At 36.4% G+C, this 24,388-nt stretch overlaps 1 protein-coding gene across 1 annotated transcript; it reads left to right on the top strand.

Annotated features, from left to right (window-relative positions):
• The first annotated feature begins 10,325 nt into the window (after positions 1 to 10,325).
• LOC127557474 (olfactory receptor 51L1-like) lies at positions 10,326 to 11,270 on the top strand. The gene has a single exon (XM_051990787.1). It carries the CDS (start codon positions 10,326 to 10,328, stop codon positions 11,268 to 11,270), a length of 945 nt encoding a protein of 314 aa, XP_051846747.1.
• Positions 11,271 to 24,388: the final 13,118 nt, after the last annotated feature.

Raw genomic sequence — 24,388 nt, 5'->3', positions numbered from 1 at the left:
TAATTCAATTCTGAACCAGAGGTTTTGGCTGTTACTGTTAGCTAGTATTCCAGCTATTAATGCAAAGATGTGTATTCACATTATTAAAAGATTACTTGTGAAGTTGAAACTGGGAGTAGAGTGGGAAAGTTGACACAAAGTGTTATGTGAGATCAAAGCACAGAAGATCATTATTCCTGGGCTAAGCCTTCCTAGAAGTTTCATGTAAAAGATGATATTTGAACTGTGTAGGTCTTTGATAATATAAGTCAAAGTTTTTCAGAACTAGAGACTTAAAGGAACAGTAGATGAGGATAGACTCCATTCAGGATAGTATCATTAGATACAGATAGTACTAGTTTTTTCAACTCAGAGACCCTCTGACTTGGATCCCTTTTGGGCTTCTTCAGTACAGTACATTTTTGATCCAGTTTTCTTCCCTCTTTATTTTTCCATAACATTAATAAATTTTTCCAGAGGACTTCTCTTCTTCTCCCCTCTCATTTGCTTAAGTCTTTCTCCCTGGCATACCACCCACACCCCAAACTCTCTTGGTTATTAAAGAAACTTGTCTCTTCTGCTATTCCAGTTCCCTTCTAACTTGGTGGTCAGAATAGTTCCTGAGCTCAGATTTCCCAAATCATAGTGCCACAGAAATGAAGCAATGAATGACAGGAATATGCCATTCTTTGAGTTTTGATGACAACTAAGTACAATTATTGTACTTATAAAAGCACAGAGCCTAAGCTATGTAGTAAACCAGGAATTTTAGACTGTAGAAGGCTCATAGGGATAGTCCAGTAGAAAGGGTGTTGGCCTAGAAATCAGAAATATTTTCATTCAATTCTGACATGAAACATTTACTAGCCATGTGACTTTGGGCAAATTAACCTCTCAGTGCCTGTTACTTCACTTGCAAAATGAGGGGATTAGATTTGAGGGCCTGGAAAGTCCCTTATAGTTCAAAATCTATGATATGACTTATGTTAAGATGAGGAGAGGGAAAAGGAACAGATTGTGGAACTGTGTGACTTAGGCTTAGGTGGGGAAGATTAGTAGAAATAGTTTGTAGTTATGATTAGGATAGCTAAGTGATGTAGTAGATAGAGCACTAGGTCTAAAGTCAGGAATATCTGAGTTCAAATCTAGGCTCAGACAATTACTAGCTATGGTTAGTCACTTTTATCCCGTTTACCTCAGTTTCCTCTCTGTAAAATAAGCTAGAAAAGGAAATTACAAACCTTGCTACTATCTGCCAAGAGAATCACAAATGAGATCATGAAAGGAGAGATACAAGTGAACAACAAAAATGTGACTAATTGTATGTTACTTTTATAACTAAATGTGTAATATATTTCACATTATAAACTTGTAAATATTTCCTGGTAAGTACAGTGAGATCAGAGAAGGAATCGAGATTTATATAATCACTTGGGTGATTGGGTGATTGGGTGTCTGATGGACAGGTGAGAAACACTGAGAAACACTGACTGAAACTGACTCTGGCCAGAGCACTTCCCAGGGTCATCAAAATCAAACTAAAACAAACTGATCATAGCATAAACATTTCAAAACGGAGCCAGCTTCTGTGATCAAATAAATGTCAAGTTGGGCAAAACCTTGTCAGTGGCAGCCTTTGCCTCTCAAACAGCACTCTCTATTCCTGGGACAAACTGAGGTATTTTGATTCAGAATCATAGATCTTTCTTGTTCCTAGCTCCAATTCAATTTGATTCAGCCATCATTTACTATATTTCTATACTGTGGTAGGGATTGAAGATAGAAACAAAAACCTACAAAGCTGAAACACTAAGTCAGAACTAACCCCTTTGCTTTCTTTATAAATCATCTATTCTCATAAGAAGTCAGACTTATTTCCCTTGTTCTATCATAGATTGAGCTGAGATTCAGGGGACCCCTGTTTACATATTAATCTATCTGCTACACAAATTCATAGGTGGGGCTTCCTTTGATCTAAGTAAGCCCTAAATTAGAATATAGACAAAGTGCCCCTGGGGAAGGAGATTCTAGAGTAAAGATAAAGTTCCCTGGCACACAATTCCAATGCAGGATGAACAAGAATCCATTTAATACAGGAATAGAGTCTTAGATCTTCAAAAATCAAAGCATTATATAAATTAAAGGACAGCTAGAATCCCTGCTTTTTAGTGACTATCTTAGGATTACAGTACCCATATCTCTAGATATTCAGTGCTTTCAGCTATGTATTTTTGAGTCAGGGTTCATAGTTTAAAAATTCAAAGAGATTGTCTTATATTCACAAAAGACTTAATGCCAAAACAGAAAGACAATCTCTGAGAGAGACTGGCAATTAAAAGAAGTTTGGGAGAGCTTTATATTCTGAAAAGTTGGGGCTTCAGTTGAATGCGATGAGGTGAGATATTTCAAGACAGTTGTAAAAATCGAGTAAGGCTTCATTTATTTCAGATTTTAAGTAGGTCTGAAGAACTTTAAGTATTGAGTCAAGGGCATACTTAAGTCCTCTTCCTGCTATCCTCCCATGACATCAGCATCTCCCTATTTCAGTCAAATATGGGCAACTATGTACTTATTGGTCAAGTTCAATTTCTTGGGTAGTTCCTGCATTTAGAATGTAAAATCCTCAGCCAGTAAGGATGAGGGTCAGTGGTGGGAGGGGGTATTTGTGTTAGGGATTAAAAGTGTTGACCCTGCCCACTATGGTGCTTACTCTCTTTGATTGTCTGCCCGATGAGTGGGCCGTCCTTCCAGCATGAACATAGAATAAACTTTGCTTTGCTTCTAGAGATCTCTCCGGCTTTTTATTAAATGGTGACCCCTCATCATTTCTGAACCACACACAATCAAGTAGGTTAACAGCCCACATTCTGAGAGCAAGGTACAGAGAAGGAAGAAGCCAGGATGTTGTTTCATTCAATTAGAGAAATAGGATGTTTTTTTGTCTTTCAGACAGGATGGAATTTTTGCAGGAGACATGTAAGTAGTAACAGATCAGAGATTTTATTGCTCCAAACTCCTTAACTGGATGTGAAATTTTGAGTAGACCTTGTACTCTGATCCATCATTTTCAGTTAATAAACAATTTTTATTAAATGTGCTCTGTGAGCTAAGCCCTGTGCTAACCACTGAGGATGAAAAGACAAAAATGAAACAATCTCTTCTCTAGGAATTTACCTTCTGTGGAAGAGGCAAGAGGCAACCTATATGGCAGAAATGGCAAACACAAAGCTGGGGGGGGGGGAAAGGGGGGAAATGGTGTGTGGTGACCCTACAACTTTCCTATGAGTGGCCTGAACCAGATTAAAATATTGTTGTTGTTTGACCTTTGTCTCCAAAAGGATCATGACATTAGAGAGTTGAAGCCATGACATGCAAGTGAATTTGATTCCATTGAGGGGGCACTGTGCAAGCTGACCTGCCTCACTTTTCCCTCCAGAGCCATCTGAGTCCAGTGGCCAGATATAGTTCAAGAGTATTAGAGGTGGCCCTGCATGAAACAGGAGACTTTGGCCTTTTTAAGTTATGGTCTTCAGCAGTAATTAGGAATACTAATACATTTTAAATTAGATACTAATACATTTTAAACACTAAGTCAATATGTCACTGTAAGAATCCTTATGTAGAACTTTTTCAATTTAATTTTGATACCAGTGATATGAATATGCAATGGTAATAAAAAATACATGATAAATACAAAATAATTTAAGGAAAAGTTAGATTTGAAAGATGGGGGAGCCACTTTCACTGCAAACAAAAACGCTTTTATTCCAAGCCATACTCCATTCTTAGTTCCAGTCATGGGTTGTTTTTGGGTTCACAGTTCTATTCTCTAATTTCCACATTTTTTAATTTTTTTCACTTATTCATTGAATGATTATTTGTTACTTGTGTCCTGAACACTGTGCTCAGCTCTAGAAGAGAAACAAAGTTTATTAATTTCTTTTTATTTTAAATGTTATTTTTATTTTCAGTTCCAAATTCAGTCCTACCCTCTCATCCTTCCCCTATTCATTGTGAAGATAAGAAATAGAATACTGAAACAATCAAGTTTTTTGGTCTCTGGTAATATTCTCTGTTCCCATGGGGAAAAATTAGTACATAGGAAAATAGATAGGCAAAACAAAAGTAAATAAAACTCCTAATTTTACAGAGAAGGAAACCAAAGCCCAGAGGATCCTGATTTGCCCATCATCACACAGCTAGTTAGTAGCAAAGGCAAAATTTGAACAAAGATCTTTGGACACCAAATCTGGCATTTCTTGTTGAGGCAACAATCCACTTTCCTGGATTGGTTGCCTTTTTGTTGTATGGAGAGAAGTAGCATTGTGGACTAAGTCCTGATCTGAGTAAAAAAAGGCCTGCATTGAAATTCTGTCAGAGTCATTTAGTAACTCTTCTGTTTTGAAAAATAGAAATAATGATAACACCTAGTTCATAGAGTTATTGTTGAGGCTCAAATGAGAAAATGAATCGGAAGGGTTTTATAAAACTTAAGGTGCTGCATAAAAATTATTAGTCTACATTTCTCTACACTGCTTCTCAGGCTCTACCTCTCTCAAAAGGCAGGTTACAGAGGAAGAAATGATTGGATCTAAATATAGATTGATGCATACCTTTTTTTTTTTAACTTTATCTTTCTTGAAGATTTTTTGGGAGGTGGAGATCTATCTTCTTTTGCAACAAGACTTTTATGAAATATTTTTCATAACTTCAAATATGTCTTCTCAATAAGAGGGCATGGGATAGAAAGGGCAGAATATGGAATTCACACTTTGAAAAATAAATGTAAAAAAAATTTTGTGTAATTGAGGAAAATTTTTAAAAATTGAAGGAAAAAATAAAAAGATAGGATTAAACTAAATGATCCTTCAAGTATCTTTTCACTTCAAATCCTAGGAACAAAACGTGGCATTGCTATAATCTCTGAGTGGAAAGTGAGGACATAGGCTTCATAAGCATGTGATAGATATCAGGGACTCCCTAAGTAGCATTACATCAGTGATTTAGAAATCCCTGCTGAATCTGAAGTCCCAGTGATAATCTATGAAATGGGAGGTGATATAAATATCACATCAAGGGAGGGGAGCCCACAGACTCTAGGGTATTGTGGACAAGGGCCTTAAAGATACCAGGTAAGCAGAGAACAGGCCTGGCTCTATAGATGTGAGCAGCAGAACTCCAGCCATCAGAGAGAGCAGGTAAGTGAATACTGAAATGAACACTTGGAGAGGGTAAGTCTTGGTGTGCAATTCAGATTAAGTTAGGATCCTTTGTCAGTATAAAGAAACCTCAGAAGAATGTTTTTAAATGCATAAAATAAAAGAAATATGATTGCAAAAAGTAACTGATTATGCCAAAATAAATAATATTGCAAACTAATTACATCAAAATATAATCAGTTTACTTATAATTGTCAGAAAAAAATAAGATCATAGACCTTATCCAAAGAAACTCTAATTGTCATAGAAAAATACAAGTAAAGGAGGCTATGATGGGAGAAAGAGAATTAAAGTTCATGGGAGCACATATTCACATACCAATGCACAGAAAATGGGAAAGAAACTATGCTAAAGATTTTTAAAATTCTATTTTATTTTCAGTTCTGAATGCTAATCCTTCTACTTGCCAGCCTACTCCACAGTTGAGAAAGAAAGACAACAAAACAGATTACAGATAGGTATAGTTAAGTAAAAATAAATTCCTACACTGTATGCTAGATATTTTACCAAGAGGAGTTAAATTTAGTCTCACAGTTATATCACTGACATGGTTAGAATGTGAGACATGATTAGGAAGGGGCTGGAAGAGTGACTTTATTGGCATAGAGAACCCTTAGGGAAGGACATTTCTTCTGTTGATGCTGGTCAGCAACTTGTTTCAACTTCAGTTCCTAGAGAGTCATCAAGAGATTTAGTCATTTACCTAAGATCCCACAGCCATTATATGATGAGGTGGGATTTGACCCTCACTCCTCTGGGCTTTGAAACCAACTTCTACTTACTGAGCAATTTTTCCAGTCATGATTAGTCTGCTAATGCAAGAATATTTTGCTTTTTAATGGAACAAATTAGATGTTTAAAAATATAGATGACAAGATAAATCAGAAATCTCTCTAAGTACATATGAATATTGAGGTGAGATGCATACATGAAGTCATTTGGGTGAGGACCCACAGGCTGACTAAGAACATCACTAATGGGGTGTCCTGCCATGCAGAAGAATTGAATGAGGAATAAATGTTGCAGATCACTAAGTTTTCCAGAAATAGAATATGTTTGTACTAAGCTTTATAGAAGTAAAATATGTTTGTACTTTGGGACTTGAATGACAATTGGACATCTGCTTCAGTGAGTAGGTATAATAGAAAGAACATTATCAGAGGACCTGAGTTTAGATTCTCTATCTCTAGTAAAAGAGGAAGTCATTTATCTTTTCTGAGCTTCATTTTATTGATCTGTACAATAAGGAGGTTGAGATTCTTAGATTGATAGCTGGATAGGTGACTAAAAGCAATCCCCTCATTTGACAAATAAGGTAAATAAGTTTTAGTGCCATATCCATGATCACACAGACTATAAGTGTCAGATACAGGATTTGAACACTAGTTTTCTTAACTTCCAGACCAGCACTCTATATGATATGTGTCTTAATATCACTGAATTCTATAATTCTATGAGATCATGGTGCTCTCTCTGAGTTGAAAGATAAGCATCTAATAAATTTCTGGACAAAATTCTGGGCTTAGAGTCAGGAAGGCCAGAATTAAAAATTGGTATCAGACACTTAGTAACTGTGTGATCCTGGGCAAGTCACTTAATTCTATTTGCCTCAGTTGCTTCACCTATAAAATGAACTGGAGAAGGAAATGGCAAACTACTCCGGTATCTTTGCAAAGAAGAGTCCAAATGGGATCACAAAGAACCAGACATAGCCAAAATGACTTGAACAATAACAAATTCTTGCTTTTTTCTTCTGCATAACTTTGCTCTTCAGAAGGTGGAAGAACTGAAGAGAACAGTTATTAAGGACCTGCTTTCCAAGAGAAAACTGGAAAAGCAGAAGGGGTCAAGTTAGAAACAACTTTACATACAAAATATAAGGAAGATAGAGATAGTATAGGTGGGAGGAGGGATTGAAGAGTCAAGTAAATTTTTTTGAAATATGTTGACTTTGGTATGGATATGGGTCATTCAGTGTGTGATGTCACCAAGGCAGTTTCTGTATATCACAGTAACATGGGAGAAAAATAGGACTATATATGTATTCATCTTGGAATCATCTTCATAAGCTGATAATTGAACATAAGGAAGCTAATAAAATAGCCAACAAGGATGGTATAGAGGGAAATAAGAAATGGGTCTTAAATATAGCCTTGAGGGACACGCATTTTTAATAGAGAACTTGGAAAGGAGATGAGGATTTATCAGGAAAATAGTAGGAGAAACTGAATTAAATAGTTTCATGAAAACCTAGAGAGGAGAAAGTATCTAATAGTACAATATGATCTATTCTGCCCAAAGCTAGGGAAAGGAAAAGAATAATGAGAACTGAGCAAAGGCCATTTGATCTGGTAATTAAGAGTTTATTAGTAACTTTAGAGAAAACCATTTTAGTTGAATGACATCAAAAGCCAGGTTGCAGGAAGTTTGATAGTGAAAGGAGAAATTGAGATATCTAATGTAGACAGCTTTCTTTAGCTAACATGAGGATAGACAGATAAGACAAGAGCTAGCTAGGATAGTAGAATAAAGAGACTTAAAAAAAAATAAAGGACACAGTATGCTTATTGGTAATGGAGTTGGAACTAGAAAATAGGGAAATGTTAGAAGTAAGAGAGAGCAGAGGTTTTAGAGGGGACAGTTTTCTGGAGAATACAAAAAAGTTATGATAATATAGGATTAATGGCACATTTAAAGGGGTGGCCTCTTCAAGGAGAAGGGTCATCTCCTCATTTAAGACCAGAATGAAGAATATGAATATGAGTAATATTAGTGATATGAAGTAAAGGGGAGAATACAATTGGAAACATTGCTCGACCTTTTATCTTTGGTAATGTATGATGCATCAAAAGTCCTTAGCCCATATGGGAAAGGGATGGGGTGCACATGGATAATGATGTATTTAATACATTTGTACTTAAGTTGTTTAGCAAAACAATAATTTATGTGTATTGTTATGTGTATGAAATTCATTTTGTTGTAAGTATTGATTATAACATCAAATTCTGATTATATTAAATGTTCTGGAGGACTCTATGAAGTACGCCATAAAGTTAAGCTGAGGGCTATCTCTAGTCATCTGCTCTATATCTTATCACTAGACCCAGATAGCTTTGAGGCTGTTGATTTTACACAGCCCACTCTCATTTATATCCAACTCACTTGCATGTCATGGCATCATTTGACTGATGTCATGTTCTCTTTGAGAATGAAAGACAATTTATGTGAGTAGAGCTCTTAGTTGAACAACATGGCCTCTCTTCCTTCCCTTCCTCCTGCCTTTGGTCTCTCTTCCTCCCTCCCTCCTTCCCTCTCTTCTTTCTTCTCTCCTTCCCTCCCTCTCTGCCTTTCTTCCCTTCTTCCTTTCTTCTTTCCTTCTTTCTTACCTTTCTTCCTTCTTTTCTTCCATTCTTCTTTCCTTCCTATTTTCCTCCCTCCCTCCTTCTTTTTCTCTTTCACTTTTCTTTCCCTTCCTTTTGTCCACATAGGGTATCATAAATTTACTTGCAAGTGTTCTACCCAAAGAAATGTAAAATTTTTTCCATAATCATTTAATTTTTTTCCCTAAAACTTTTTATTTTTAAAACATATGCATGGATAATTTTTCAATGTTGACCCTTGCATAGCCTTGAGCTCCAAATTTTCTTCTCCTTCCCCCTAGCTCTACCCCTAGATGGTAAGCAATCCAATATATGTTATACATATTAAAATATATGTTAAATCCAATATATGTAAACATACAATGATCTTGCTGCAGAAGAAAAATCAGATCAAAAAGGAAAGAAAATAAATAAGAAGCTAAATGCAAGTGAACAACAACAAAAAGAGCGAGAATGTCATGTTGTGATCCACACTCAGTTCCCACAGTCCTCTTTCTGGGTGTAGCAAGGTCATTAAAACTAGCCTCAATCATCACCTTGTTGGAAATAATCACGACCATCAGAATTGATCATTGGATAATATTGTTGTTGCTGTGAACAATCCAATCTCCTGGTTCTGCTCTTTTCACTTAGCAGAAATGGATGATTCCCCTCTCAGATTGGATGATTTTTTTCCCCCTTATTTTGACTCTACAAGAGGTCATTCTTTATCTCAATTCTTATCTAGAACTATTAAAAGTTCTTAGCTTAAAAAAAAACCAAGATCTCCTACTGCATACCATCTCTAGTCATAGCAATCTATATCTTGCTTCTGGATCCAGATGGCTCTGGAGGAGAAATTGAGGCTAGTGATTTTGCAAAATCCATCCTTACTTAAATCCATTCACTTGCATGTCAAGGCATTATCTCCCAGATGTCATGATCCTCTTCAAAAACACAGGACAAACAACAATGTTTAGGTAGAAATGGCCTCTGCTTAAAATTAAATATTAAAAACATAATGATGCATTTTTTGACATTTATTAATATTTCCCAACAGATACAAACACTTCTTCCCCTCCCACAACCCACCAAAAAAAGTTTAGTTAATTTCTGATATTTTTTTAATGGGAGAAAGTTAGAAATTTAGAGCTAGAAGGAACATTAGAAATCACTATTTAGCTACCTCATTTTACAAATAAAATAACTGAAGTTAAAAACTTTACAGTGAATTACTCAAAAAGAAACATTGATTGGTACTAAAAGGATGAAGGAACTCATTGTAGATGGCCTTTGCATGGGCGATCATTTGCAAAGGGTTAGGTATGTCTAGACCTTTAAGGAGGCACCTGGGTAGTTTTTTTTTTTTTTAAATTGGATAATGAGTCAAAGATATTAGAATTTCTAAGAAGCAGGGAATGCTCATTGGAGAATAGATAAAAATAGATGTAGTAAAGGTTATAGCATCCCAGTTCTATACTTATCTACAGCAGCAATGCAGTTTGAGAATAATAGCAGAGAAAAGTCACAGTGGAGGCAAGATCCAGCCTTAAGGATTGACCAGGGATAAAGAAAGGGATGGTAGAATTGAATAGGGGAGAAGTATGAAGACTTTGAGTGAAGCCTCTGCTAAAAGCAATGATTATGGATACTCAGCCTGTTGCCAAGGTAAGTGATGGTTTGGGATTAATGGGAGAGACTGGCCTTTTTAAAAATTTTGTTTCATTAACTACTCCACACCAATTTGTCCCAGGAAGAATTTCCAAGGATGCCTAACCTGCCCAGGACCAATTTCAGCTTTACCACCTTTATGCTGACTGGTTTCCCAGGTCTGGAGTGGGCTCACTGCTGGATCTCTCTGCCCATCTTTGCAGGCTACCTTGTGGCTGTCCTGGGCAACATCACCATCCTCCACCTGGTGCGCACTGAGAACTCCCTGCACCAGCCCATGTACTACTTCCTGGCGATTCTGGCAGTGACAGACTTGGGTCTGTGCATGTCGACTCTGCCCACCGTGCTGGGTGTGCTGTGGTTTGATGCGCGGGCCATTGGGCTGGTGTCCTGCATTCTCCAGCAGCATTTCCTCCATTCCTTCTCCTTTATGGAGTCTGCTGTCCTTTTTGCCATGGCCCTGGACCGCCTGGTGGCCATTCGCTTCCCACTGCGCTATTCCAGCATCCTCTCTGGCCCCCGCGTGGCCCTGGCTGGGGCAGTGCTGGGTTTGAGGAGTGCTGTTATCACAGCAGCCCCCTCGCTCCGCCTCTTCACTTTCCAGTACTGCCGCCCGGGGGCCCTCTCTCATGCTTATTGCTTACATCAGGACATGATCCGGCTTTCCTGTTCTGACACACGCTTCAATAGCATCTATGGTCTGTGCATTATCATGTTGGCCATGGGCTCTGATGTGCTCTTTATCCTGGTCTCCTACACCATTATCCTCTGCACCGTGCTCTCCATCGCCTCTGCCAAGGAGAGACTCAAAGCCCTTAACACATGTGTGTCCCACATCCTGGCCGTGCTGTGCTTCTATGTGCCTGTGCTCGGCTTGTCCATTGTTCACCGCTTTGGGCGCCATGCTTCTCCCGTTGTGCATGTGCTGATGGGCACAGTCTCAGTGCTCTTCCCACCCTTGATGAACCCTGTGATCTACAGTGTCAAGACCCAGCAAATCCGTCGAGCCATCCTCAAGGTGGTCTCTTTGGGGAAACATTGATGAGGGACTTATATAACATGCCATGGGCAAAATGCTGAAGACTCTTCAGAAGTATCCTGTATTCAGGCAACAATTTATTTAATATTATTACTTTAAACAGGAGACAATAATACATGAACTACACTCTGAACACTTCTATGCAACTTTTGAACCTAGAATATAGTGATTTCAATAGTCTAGGACATATGTGAGAAAAGTTTTAAGGTAGTGACTGAATGAGTGGAGAAAAGAGAGTAGATTAAAAAAAATATTGTAGTAGTAAAAACACTGATCTAGGACATTGATTAGACAAAAAGAATTGAAGAGGATCATGAGGCATAGAGGCTGGAAGTCTAGGAAGTTGATAGTATCATCAATACATGAATCAATTAGGAAGAGTGGCAGGGGTCTTTTATTTTGATGTTTTGGTGGGTGGAAAGTCAGGGATGATAATGACATGTTTTTTGTAAATATGGAATTTGAAATCACTATGGGATAAGTAGGTAAAAATGTTCTTTAGGTCACTGGAATTGTGGTGTAAGAATTTATAGGAGCAGTTTAGGGTAGAGGTGTTTCTATGGAATTTATTAACATGGAAGTGATCACTGAAGTTGTATAAATAGGTATGGTCAATAATAGGGAGAGTATAATGAGAGAGAAGAGATAAAAGAAAAGGGCAAAGACTTTAATAAAATTTACCCTTAGAAAGAGGCCTTGGAAGGCCTGTACTAATCTGACTTTTCCCTATCTTCATCATTAATATTGGTCAGACGCTATCATCATCATCATCATCATCAGTGGATGGATACAGAATAGCATGTCCGGCCTGGAGTCAGGAAATCCTGAGTTCAAATCCATCCTCAGACATTTAAAGCTGTCATTTCTTGTTTGCTTCAGTTTCCTCATCTGCAAAATGAAGAGCAAAAGAAAATGTTACACTACTCCAAAATATTTGGCAAGAAAACCCATGACTGAAAAACAACTGAACAATAAATATTTAAAACTTTTCTGAAGGATGGAGAATTGTACAAATTGAAAAAAATTCATTTAGATTCAATAAAATTTTATTCAGCTCCAAATACCTAAGTACTTATGCTATATTACACCTTAAGAATCCAAACAATCACAGGATCACAGAATTAGAGCTGAATGAGACCTTAGAGTGTAATGCCAGAGAAACTGAGGTACGATAGAGATTAGAGAGTTTTTTTTTTTTATATATATAATTTATTTGAAAGGGAGAGATTGAATCCATGGATCCACATGGATCCATGGTTTGGTCCCAGGGCTGAATGAGACTATCATCTCCAAGAATCCAGCATCCAGCATCCAGCATCCAGCAGCCAATGTGAGTTCTCAATGACAAATTTATACACAGTAGCTAGACATAGGCAGGGAGGTGGAGTCCAAACTCTGGTGAAGGGGAATCTCCAGGTAGGATGTATCAATTCGGTCCTGACAGTATGGGGTATGTGTGTGTGTAGGAGGGGTAGGACCATAAATTCTAACAAACTGGGAAGTAAGAAAGTATCTGACTAGAGACACAAAGTCTGGACTCCCCCTTTTTGAGTTTACACATTGACAATTTATAACCTTAGAGCAAGTAGCCCTGAGTTATATCAGTCTTAATGAACCAGAAGTGGGGTTTGCAACTAAGGGGACTGAGGCAGAACAACTAAGGAAATCGAGGCAGGACCAATTAGGGAAACTGAGGCAGAACAATTTAGAGAAACTGAGGCAGGACCAATTAAAAAAGAACTGTGGCACACCAAGAGTTAGTTGATTCCATTTATACAGATGAGGAAACTAAGGTACATAGAGATTAAATGAATTGTCCAAGGGTGTATGAGGTTAGATTTGAACTCTGCTTTTTGTTCTTAACTCCAGATCCAGTGCTATATCCGTTATGACAAATGAAACATAGCCCCTACTCTTAAGGAATTTATTTCCTGATGGATTCAATTTATCAAGCATCTATTTATAGGAAGGGAAGAGAAAGTATATAAGCATTTACTAAGTGACCATTGTATGTTAAGTATTTTACAAATATTATCTCATTTGTTCTTCATAACATCCTGAGAGAAAAAGAATATTATTATCATTCCCATTTTAAATTTGAGGAAATGGAGATTAAATTACTTACCCAACATCAGCAAGCTAATAAATGTCTGATGCTGAATTTGAATTAAGTTCTTCCTAACTCTTAATATGTTAAAAAAATCTTATAGACAAAATACGTAGACAAAAAATAAACACATTTCTTCTTTCAAGGAGTTTATATTTGACTCAGGTAAAAAAAATTCAAACAAGGAAAAATGTAATATATACAAAATAAATATAAATTAAATTCAGAGCATTCAACAACTTGGGCATGCAGGAAAATCCTCTTACTAGAGGCAACTCTTAACCTTCAAAGAGCTAAGGAAGTCAACAGCATTCTAAGCTTGAGGGACCTCCTGGACAAAAGCATAGAGATGGGAGATGCAATCAGAAATACAGAAGATTTAGTAAGTCAGTGTGACTGAAAGCAAAATTTTATATGGGAAAGCAATGAGACCTTAGTCTGGAAATTCATTTGTAGCTAAACTGTGTTTAAATGCCAAACAAAGGAATCTGGACTTTTTACATGGCAATAGGAAAACCTAGAAGCTTCTTGAGCATTATGCATCTTCTCTATGTCTCTCTCAGGTTGTCTCTGTCTCTGTGGCTCTCTTCCTGCCCTTCTTTTCTGCCTCAAGTATCTCTCTACTCCAATTCAGTCTCCACTCAGTTGTCAAAGTTATTTTCCTAAAATAATGGATGATCATATCCTTCCTCTATTCAATAAATTCCAGTGAATCCTTTTAACCCCCAGGATATATAAAATACTTTGTTTAACTTTTAAAACTCTTCATGAGCTGGTTCCTTCCTACCTTTCCAGTCTTTTTACAATTCACTCCCTTTCACATACTGTATTATCCAGTAACACTGACCTCCTTGCTATTCTTTTCACAAGACACTATCTCCCCAATCCAGACATTTTGATCACCTCAGTAATCAGGGCTGGGACTCTCCCTACTCATTTCTATCTTTTATCTTAACCTAATTTTCCTTAAGTTTCAGTCAAAATCCCACCTTCTGTAAAAAGCTTTTCCTGAGTCCTTTTAGATTATTTATTTATTTTAAATGACCTTCTAAAATTTGAGTTCCACAATCATCCTTTTCTCCAAGTCCTTCCCTCACCCTCTAAGAAGACAAGCAATATGATATAAATTATACATGTAAAATAAGGCAAAATATTTTCCATATTAGCTATGCTACAAAAAAAGCAAAAAAAAAAAGTCAAAAAAATTATATTTCAATTTGTACTCTGAGTCCATCAGTTCATTTTCTTAAGAGGGATAACATTTTTCATCATGAATCCTTTGGACCTGTCTTAGATCATGGTATCTATAAAAGTAACTAAATCTTTCCCAGTTGATTATCATTACAATATTGCTGTTACTGTGCCCTGAGGTGATTGATGAAAGTTTAACTGGATTCCTTCTTCTACTTTACCATTTTGTTCTGCCCCTCCTGGATCCTTTTTAATCTTAATATCTTCCCTATGAGAATACTCCCATTATTTATTATATTTATTATTATTATATTACCAGAATTATTATATGGGTTTTGTTTGTACATTTTTGTTTGCATGTTATCTTCCTCATTAGACTGTGAGCTCTCTGAGAATAAGAGCTATTCTTTTAAGCTTTTTTTTTTTTTTTTTTTTTTGTTTCCCCCAGGGCTTAACATAATGCTTGGCACACAGTGGCACTAAATAAATGTTTATTGACTTGACTTGTGAACTCTAAGTTTTGTTGGGAGGCTCAAAAAAGAAAATACATTTGAAAGGTTGTGTAAATGTTAGAGCAGTATATAAATGTTAATTATCATCACATCTCATTTCCTTTCTCTAAAATATGAAAATTAGACTAGTTGATTCCTAAGGTCTCTTAGCAGTAAAACTTAAAAATCTTGATCCATTTGGGCAGGGAAGGAGAGAAGGAGGGAGGAGCCCTGACCCTCTCCCTCCCTCCCCCCCTCCCAACTCCCCAAGACCTGTGAATTCAAAGGCTTCCTATGAATATAGGAGTCCCTTAAGAGTCACTATTAAGCCTTAGCCTGAAGTCCTAGAGGCATTGTTTGTGCAGTTACTATAAATATCTCAGTAGCAAAGGGTGGCCCAAAGGCTATCAACCACCCTAGGGAAAAAAGATTGAGGTACTAGATAGGCAGAGCACAGGTCTGGGGTTCTGCAGATGTGGGCAGAGGAAGCCCAGCTGATAAAGAAAGCAGGTGAGTAAATATGAAGAGTATAGGGACTGGAATTCAGCCCTGCCAGAAGATGATCTCTAATGGCTGGAACAGAATCTTGAATTATTGACCTAAGGAAATAGGAGGGGATAGGAGAGAAAGAATATTAAGTATTAACAATACCTATCACTTACATTTTTGCAATCTTTTTACTTTTCAAAGACTTTTATATTTTATTTTTATTTTTTGCTGCGGCAATTGGGGTTAAATGACTTGCCCAGGGTCTTACAGCTAGGAAAGGTTAAGTGTCTGAGGTCATATTTGAATTCAAGTCCACCTGACTTCAGGGCTGATGCAACCACTGTGCAACCTAGCTACCCCTTTTCAAAGACTTTTATTTTTCTTATTAATCAATCAATTTTTGAGACTGGATCTGCTTGCGCAGACCCTGTCATTGGCCCCACCCCATTGCTAAACTTCACTTTAGATCTGAGTTAATTCACCCCTTCTCATGTAACCTGCTGGTCTCTTATCTGGAAAAGTTCATATATTGTTCAAACATGGTACTTGATGGGCTTCAGTTGTACCGCATCTCAGAACTCCCAAACCTAAGTGATCCACCAGTTTCAGCTTCTTCAGTATCAAGACCTGTAGGTGTGCATCACTACACCTCTCTTCCACAAATTCACTTGATCTTCAATACAGTACTTTGAATCAAGGAGGTTAATTATTAGATAACCCTTTTTGATTCAAATCTCTTACATGAAAGATTTGTCTCATGCTATATAGCTTTTCAGTAATAGAGCCTGGAAATACAGACTCTTAACTATATATCTAGCAGTCTTTCTACTATTTTCAAATCCCACATAGCAGATTTCAAAAAATAGAACACAAGAGAAAGGTTTGAAGCTACATGGAAAGAGATATAAGAGAGAAATGCTGTAGCTCAATAACTGAGTGAGATACTGATGGTGGTCATTGTGGAGATTCAGAAGGGAGACCTTAAAAGGTTGGAGTGGCAGATTGGTATAGAAAGGTGTCTCAAAAGATTTGGCAGGCCTGAACCCATCTCTAAGTCAAGGGGCAAAGTTTATTGTCATTGTAATGCCAAGTGAAGTGGGCTAAATTCCAAAAGGACAAGAAGACAAATTTATCCAGTTCTTCATGTCATTAATATGCTAATTTTATGGCCTAGAAGTAGAAATGAGGAGTATTCTATTCACTATTGTCTCAGGAATTTGATTATCACTTGTAATGCTAGAGAAATTGAGGTATGGTAGAGATTGGTTTTTAATTTTTTAATGTGGCTAGCTGACCAAATTAAATTCATGTTCAAAATCATTATACCCAGAGAAACTGAGGTTGGGAATTTATATAGAGTTTTACCTATTTAGGGTTAGAAAACAGAATAAATAATCTGAATGTACAATCTTATAGGGGAAACAAAGGCAGATAAGGGGGACAAGGACACTGGGTGGGCAGACAAGCCTTGATTCCAGGAAAGGATCATAACTTAATCTTGACAGGATAGGATTAAAATAAGAAGGTTGAGGGCAGGAGACAGTGAAGCAGTACTCAAAAGGATTGGGAATCATCTCAGCAAGGATTGAGATTAAGCACCTGGAGTTTATGACTCAACGGTATGTCAAGGCTTTTCCTGATGCAATTCCTCCAGTCCTAATGGCAAGGAAGGGAAGTAGGTGGCCATAGTAATTTTATTCAGGGCATAACACAACCCAGCAGATTATCTATTTGACGATCAGCTATGATTGTAGGACTATCCTAAGGCCAGAGAACTTTAGAATCAGACTGATTGTTAGAAGGAAAGCATCCTAAATTCAGGAGGCCCCATTACTGCTATGTTTCCCCTAGGAATTGTAGCACATGAGTCATGGAAAGTGGTCACAGAATTTCCAGTCCTGGAGGTTTTGAAAGATTAGGTACATTCATATCTCATCAAGAAAGAACAATCATGTCAAAAGACAAAATCCTGAATTAAATGGCCTCAGAGAAATACCATTGTAGGGTCAGTATTTTCTACTTCTTTTCACTAAGTCTCATTTGCCGAGTCTTTCTTCTCACCATAGTCTAACTTCCTCCTCCTCTTAGCCCACCCTTCCTGAGATGTTGAATATTTCCTTCTCTCTTTACCTCAGACCCTATCTGTCTCTGTCTCCTCTGGCTCTGTCTTTCTCTGTATCTTTGCCTCTATATCTGTCTCTCTCCCCTTCCCACATTTTTTCAGGCTGCTCTGTCTTTCAGACTTTTCTTTTCTCATTCTTCTCAGACCTATAAGTACAGAATGTCACCTCCCTATTCTTGGATTTCTTTGTTAGCAGAAAGTAAAAGCAATGTAGTCAAAAGATATGTCATATTTTCAATTTAAACTGAAAAAAAGAGAAGGTTGAGAAAAGATCTTACATCTAACAATTAAATGAAATCTACAGAGAACAGGAGGTTTTGCTTAGCATTTTTTTTTCTTCATTTTGGACCTCCTTGGTAATCTAGTAGAACTTATGAACTCCTCATAATGTATTTTACATGTATAAAATAAGCAGGATTAAAAAGGAAAGTGTTTATATTGAAGTGCAGTTAGAAAAATATTAAAGAAAATCCAGGTTCATGGAGTCCAGGTTAAGAACTTCTGACCTAAAGAAAAGAATAGTACTTGAGAATCATAATTCATAAGAGGAAGTGATAGAGAATAGACATTTGTGAGATCAGATACCAATGCACAGAAAATGGCAAAGAAATACAGTCAGTTAGATATCTTGCTAAGAGCAGGTAAATTCAACATCATAGTTATCACTGAGATTTGTTGGTATGTGAAATATTATTAGGAAAAAGACTGGAAAAGTGATTTCATAGAGCACTCATAGATTGGGACATTCTTTCTGCCAAACAGGTCAGCAATTTTCTCTGCAACTTAAGAAGTTGTCTAGCATCTTAAGAGGTTAGGATCTCACAGACAGTATGAAAATTAGAGCTTTATCCTAACTTGCCTTTGGAAACAGTTCTCAAGTCACTGTGATCACTATATTTCTTGTGATTAATGTGCTGGTAGAAGGATATTCTGCCTTTAAATGGAAAATAAAAACTAGATGCCATCATAAATCAGGAAGATAAATGCTTGAAAGCACATGACCATGAGGTGAGATGTATGCTCACATATATTTGGGTGAGGACCCACAGACTGATCAAGAACACCAGTAATGGGTTAAGACTAGACTTATGGTGTCTGCCATGAAGAGTTGTCTAAGGAATGACTTGCAAATGGATCACCAAACTGATAGTGACATAGAATATACTTGAGTCTTAGGACTTCATTGAATATTTGGACATCTGCTAAAGAGGAAATGAGTATAATAGAAAGGTGTCAGAAGACCTGAGTTTGGATCCTGCCTCTCCTTCCTAGTAAAGAAGGTACACCAAGGAGGTTGGACTACATAATTATGGGATCTTAGATATATAGTAAGAAGGCACATTAAAGGCAACCCCTTATTTTATAGATGAGAAAATTGAGGTTCAGTTTTCACATGATCACATAGGCAGTGAATGTCAGATTTAGGATCTGAATAATTTTCTTGAGTCCTAGACCAGACCTTCATACTATAATGTGTTTCAATATTCCTAGCTCCTATAATCATTTTTTTTAATTATAGCTTTTTATTGGCAAAACATATGCATGGGTAATTTTTCAACATTCACCCTTGCAAAAACTTCTTTTCCAACTTTTCCTCTCCTTCCTTCCACCTTCTCCCTTAGATGGCAGGTAGTCCCATATATGTTAAATAAGTATATGTTAAATACAATATATGTATATTAATACAGTTATCTTGCTGCACAAGAAAAATTGAATTTAGAAAGAAGGTAAAAATAACCTGGGGAAGAAAAACAAAGATGCAAGCAAACAATAACAGAAAGAGTACATGCTATGTTATGGTCCACACTCATTTCCCAGTGTTCTTTTGCTGAGCATAGCTGATTCTGTTCATACTGATCAGTTGGAACTAATTTGGATCCTTTCATTGTTGAAGAGAGCCACGTCTATCAGAACTGATTCTCATATAGTATTGTTGTTGAAGTATATAATGATCTCCTGATTCTACTCATTTCACTCGGCATCAGTTCATGTAAGTCTCTCCAAGCCTCTCTATTCATCCAACTGGTCATTTCTTATAGAAAAATAATATTCCATAGCATTTATATACCACAATTTATTCATCCATTCTCCAATTGATGGTCATCCATTCAATTTTCAATTTCTAGCCACTACAAAAAGGGCTGCCACAAACATTTTTGCACATGTGGGTCCCTTTCCCTTCTTTAATATAAACCCAGTTAACTCCTATAATCCTATTAGATTATGATGGTCTTTCTGGTCTGAAAGAAGCATTCTTGTCTTTGCCTTTTGGTTAATTTCTCTCTTCACAAGATAGATAATGTAAAGAAAATAGCTATTATGATCCTACTTTTAACTTAAACAAAAGAATTGTTTAGTGAAATGTGAATGATAAGAACTTTGGTAGAAAGAGACCATTTCATTTTAAGAGTTCCTGAATTTTGGGGAGGTAGATATCTTGTATAATATGATTTGTTCTTTATTCTGTAGGATTATGGATTTCAAAGAGTTCAAAGTAAAAGAAGTCAATTTAAAATATCATTTCTAGCGTTTGGGATATGATAAGTCTGGAGAATTAAGTATTACTGTCCTTATGGACCTTTTGCTGCTTCAGAGGCTTATTCTCCCAACCCTACTTTTAATTTTTTAGATTTTGTTATTCTGTCTCAGCTGCTGCCTCATCTGAAACCTCTCTAAATCATGTTGGCTTCTTTGGCCCATTAGTGAGGTCCTCCTGGACCTCCATTTAGGAGGTGGGCCCAGGCCTGCCATCTGCCATTCCTATTTCAGATTTGGTCTTGACTTTGTGGTCACCATACCTCAGCTGCCATCTCAACCCAAGTGATTTGTGTTTTGTATTTTCCCCATAGAATGTAAACTACTTGAGGGCAGGAAGCATTTTTCTTTTTACTTGTAACTTTATCCCCAGGACTCAACATAATTGTGTGGGTACACAATAAGCCAGACTGACAACAAGTTTAATAAATGCTTTTTGGCTTGCTGGCTTGTTTTCTGTCATAATAAGTCCAAAGATGGAATATTGTGCCATTTTTTGAAAGGCACGAATACATAGTGAAGAAAATGCATGTTGGTTAGGCAACATGGCATCAGAATCACCAGAGAGGCTCCCATTCCTCTAGAAGGGAAATTCCTTTATTCAGGTTTCTATAATGCTTTAAACTAATTATTACAAGACTCTGTCCCTGCCTTTTCTAAGACTAAAAAGTACCTTATTTAAACAAATATAAGTTAAACACAGCATACATTTTAAAAGCTCAAAGAATCATTTACAAACATAAGTTTGAGCAAAATTAAATCAGTAATCAATGAAAAAAATTCAAAACTTAGATACTTAGTGATAATTTTCTCACTCTTTAAAGTTTTTCTTCTATTTTTTCAATTATCCTTTTTTTTTCTTTATAAATACTATTCCTGAGAGAGGATGAGATTACTTTTTTCAGCTATTGGAAAATTTGTTGTATGGAAGAAGTTTGATGACCAGAGGATAACATTGGGCATTTTGGTGACAAATTTTGTTTGTTTGTAACTTATATCTAATGGTCAGACTGTCCATCAATTGAATGGATTTCCTTAGGAGATAGTCTTTATAGATAATAATTTGTAAAATGGGAATAATAATAATATGTGTGCTTTTTGACTCAGAATTATTGAGCAAGTTCTCTGTAAGCTTTGGAGTGTTATTTAAATTTGAATTGTTATCATTTAGGTATTCCCTTTCTTTATTCTTTAATTTTTCTTCGGCCCTTTATTTCCCTTTCCTCCAACTCTCTGGAGAAAAAGAAAAGAACATCAAAAACTAATATTGAGGACTTCTTAAATATAATAACAAAAATAATAAAAACAGTAAATCATTACTTGAGAAATCCTTAATTTTATAGTCTAAGAACTTCCTCCTTTTGTAGAATTGTCTTCCTTTCACAAGTTGGTAGAAAGATGTTGAGTCTTGATATCTTATCTCTCTCCCAGCAGCCAGCCTACTCATGAATTCTTTCTAAGCTGAGAGAAATGTGTCCTTGGATAACAAATGTAGGATGTCCCACCATGTACAGATCAAGTGGAGATTCAGCTATATTGATATCACTTTTATAAACCTAGACAGAGTGTCTAGTGCAGGCTAAGTCTGATGAAAGATCATGACAGGACATTAACATATATTAGTGCTTTATTAAAGGAAGTTCATGAAATGGGCAATATTAGCATGAATATGCTCTATTTTGCAGGTAAAAAAAAAATTGAGGCTCAGAGAAATTAAGGGACTTTCTCATATAATCAGTCTCCAAGCACAGATTTGAATGTAGGACTCCTGATTCCCATGTCTACTAACTTCAAGGACAATACTTTCCCCTTGTTGGACCAAAATGAGAAATTTTGTTAAGAAGAGAAGGATATTTGGATTATGCAATATCATGGAACCTAGCGAAGATTTTCAATAACAAATGGAGAATTAAAAGTGTCAATGAATTTAGAGAATTCAAGGAAAATTAGAATGGAGAAAAGCCTTTGATATGACAGGTCACTTTTTCTTTTCCTCTTTTCCATATTGATGAATTTAGAAAAAACATTTTTAGTAGGTATCAGAAAGGAAACTCATTACTCACTACAAAAAAAGAAGAAAGGAGATAATAAGCACAGGAAATATTTGGCTTAAATAAAGTGTTTTTCGACTCAGAGAGGCACTATACATGTTTGAAGACTAAGGATAAAGAGCAAATGAAGGAGAGAATAAAGATATTGATTAGAGAAAGCACAATTGAAGAAAACTATCTCAGGGATCTTGAGGTAGGTTGATTGGAATATAGCGTGTTAAATAATTTTTCCATGTGGAGAGGAAGGGGTTTCTTATTAAAACTAGAGGAGACAATGAGCATAGGAAATCAATTACTCAAGAAGCATTTTTCAAGTACTTATTTTTTGACATGCATTGTTTCCTAGGGATATAAAGAAAGGCAAAAACATGGCCTCTTTCTTTAAGAAGATTATATTATAATTTAAGTATGTAAATACTTTTTTACATACAGAATTTTTACGGAATAGGTGAAAATAATCTCTAAGGGGAGTGTACTGGCAACTGGAAGAACAGGGAAAGTCCTCCTCAAGAAAATAATATTTGGCCTGAATCTTGAAAGAAACCTAGGAAATTACACAGTAGAAGTGAAGAAGGGAAGCATTACAGTCATGGGGAACAGTGAAGAAATAAACATAAAGTATTGTGTCAGAGTAATAACTATTAGATTAGTATATCTATATCATAGAATGTCGGTGAGTGACAAATGTAGAAGACCTGAAGGGTAGAGGTCAGGTTATGAAAGTATTTTACAAGCCAAACCCAAGACTTTAGCTTTCATCCTGGAGGCAATAAGGAAGAGATGGAGTTTACTGCTTTGGGGATAACTTCATCAGACTTGCACATTAGGAAAATCATTTATCAACTGAGATGAGAATGAATGGGAGTAGGGAAGGATGTGAGTAGACAGGAATAAATTGAAGAGAAATTTGCTGGAGAAGGTGAGGGGAGAGGAACACAAATTAATAAAGAGATGCTGGCCTCTATAAAGAGAGTGGCCACATCTCCATGGGAGAATGAATGATGGAGAAGATAGTAGGGGGAAATATCTAAGAGATATAAAATAAAAAGGAGAGCAGAAGAGAGTACTCTATGAATGGCCTCAATATTTTCTGGAAAAATATAATGAGGTCTTTAGCTGCTAAAGGGAGGAAAGGGGATACATAAGGACATTGATGTGATGTTAATTATTTAGTGGCATAAATAAGAATAATGGATGAAATTAATTTTTACTGTACATATAGCTTAATTACCAAACCAAATTCTGATGATAGGAGATTTGCATTGAGTATTCTCCAGGATTTGATAGAAGTATAAAGTAGTGTTTAGATTGAAATGTCTTCGGATCATAAACAAAGTTTTTTTCAAAATGTATCAATGTATTTTCTTTTGATATATCCAACATTTCTGCAACACAGATATACATATATATCTCCCCTACTAAAAAACAAACAAACAAACAAACAAACAAAAAAAAACCAAAAGTTTACTCATCTGCTCACATCTTGAGGAATAAATAGGGAGAATTCTTGAATTTTACAGCTAGAAATAACCTTAGAAATAATCTAGCTAGTTGCTTCATTCTACAAATAATATGAGTGAGATCAAAAGCTTTAAAGGTGATTTACCTGAAAGGAAACATTGATAAGTAGTAAATAAATGAAAAAAAAAATCATAGTAGATGACTTTTGCATGTATGCTCATTGGTAAAAAGCAGGGTGTATCTAGGGTAAGAGGAAGGACTTGAACTATTTGGGGGGGGAGTTTTTATCAGTCAGAGTCAAAGATATTACGATTTCTGAGAAGCAGGGAATGCCCACTAAATGGTAAATGACATGGATTTAGTAAAGGCCAAATCTTTACAACTCTACATTTTTCTATAGCAGCATTATGGATATCAGAGAAAATTCATAGTGCAAATAATCCAAATCTTAGCAGTTGACAAAAGTATACAAAGGGGCACGGTAGAATGGTGGTAGGAAGGAATAGAAATTTTGACTAAAATCTGTGTCAAAAGCAGGTTATGGAGATTCAGCTTGTGTTAGGGTAACAAGAAGGCAAGTGATGGTTTGGGATTAATGGGAGAGACTGGCCTTTTTAAAAATTTTGTTTCATTAACTACTCCATACCAATTTGTCCCAAGAAGAATTTCCAAGG

This window comes from Antechinus flavipes, chromosome 3 (assembly GCF_016432865.1).
Source record: "Antechinus flavipes isolate AdamAnt ecotype Samford, QLD, Australia chromosome 3, AdamAnt_v2, whole genome shotgun sequence".
In the NCBI taxonomy this organism is placed as follows: Eukaryota; Metazoa; Chordata; class Mammalia; order Dasyuromorphia; family Dasyuridae; genus Antechinus; species Antechinus flavipes.
Note: the sequence above shows the minus strand (reverse complement) of the source record. Positions and strands in the feature narration are given on the sequence as shown.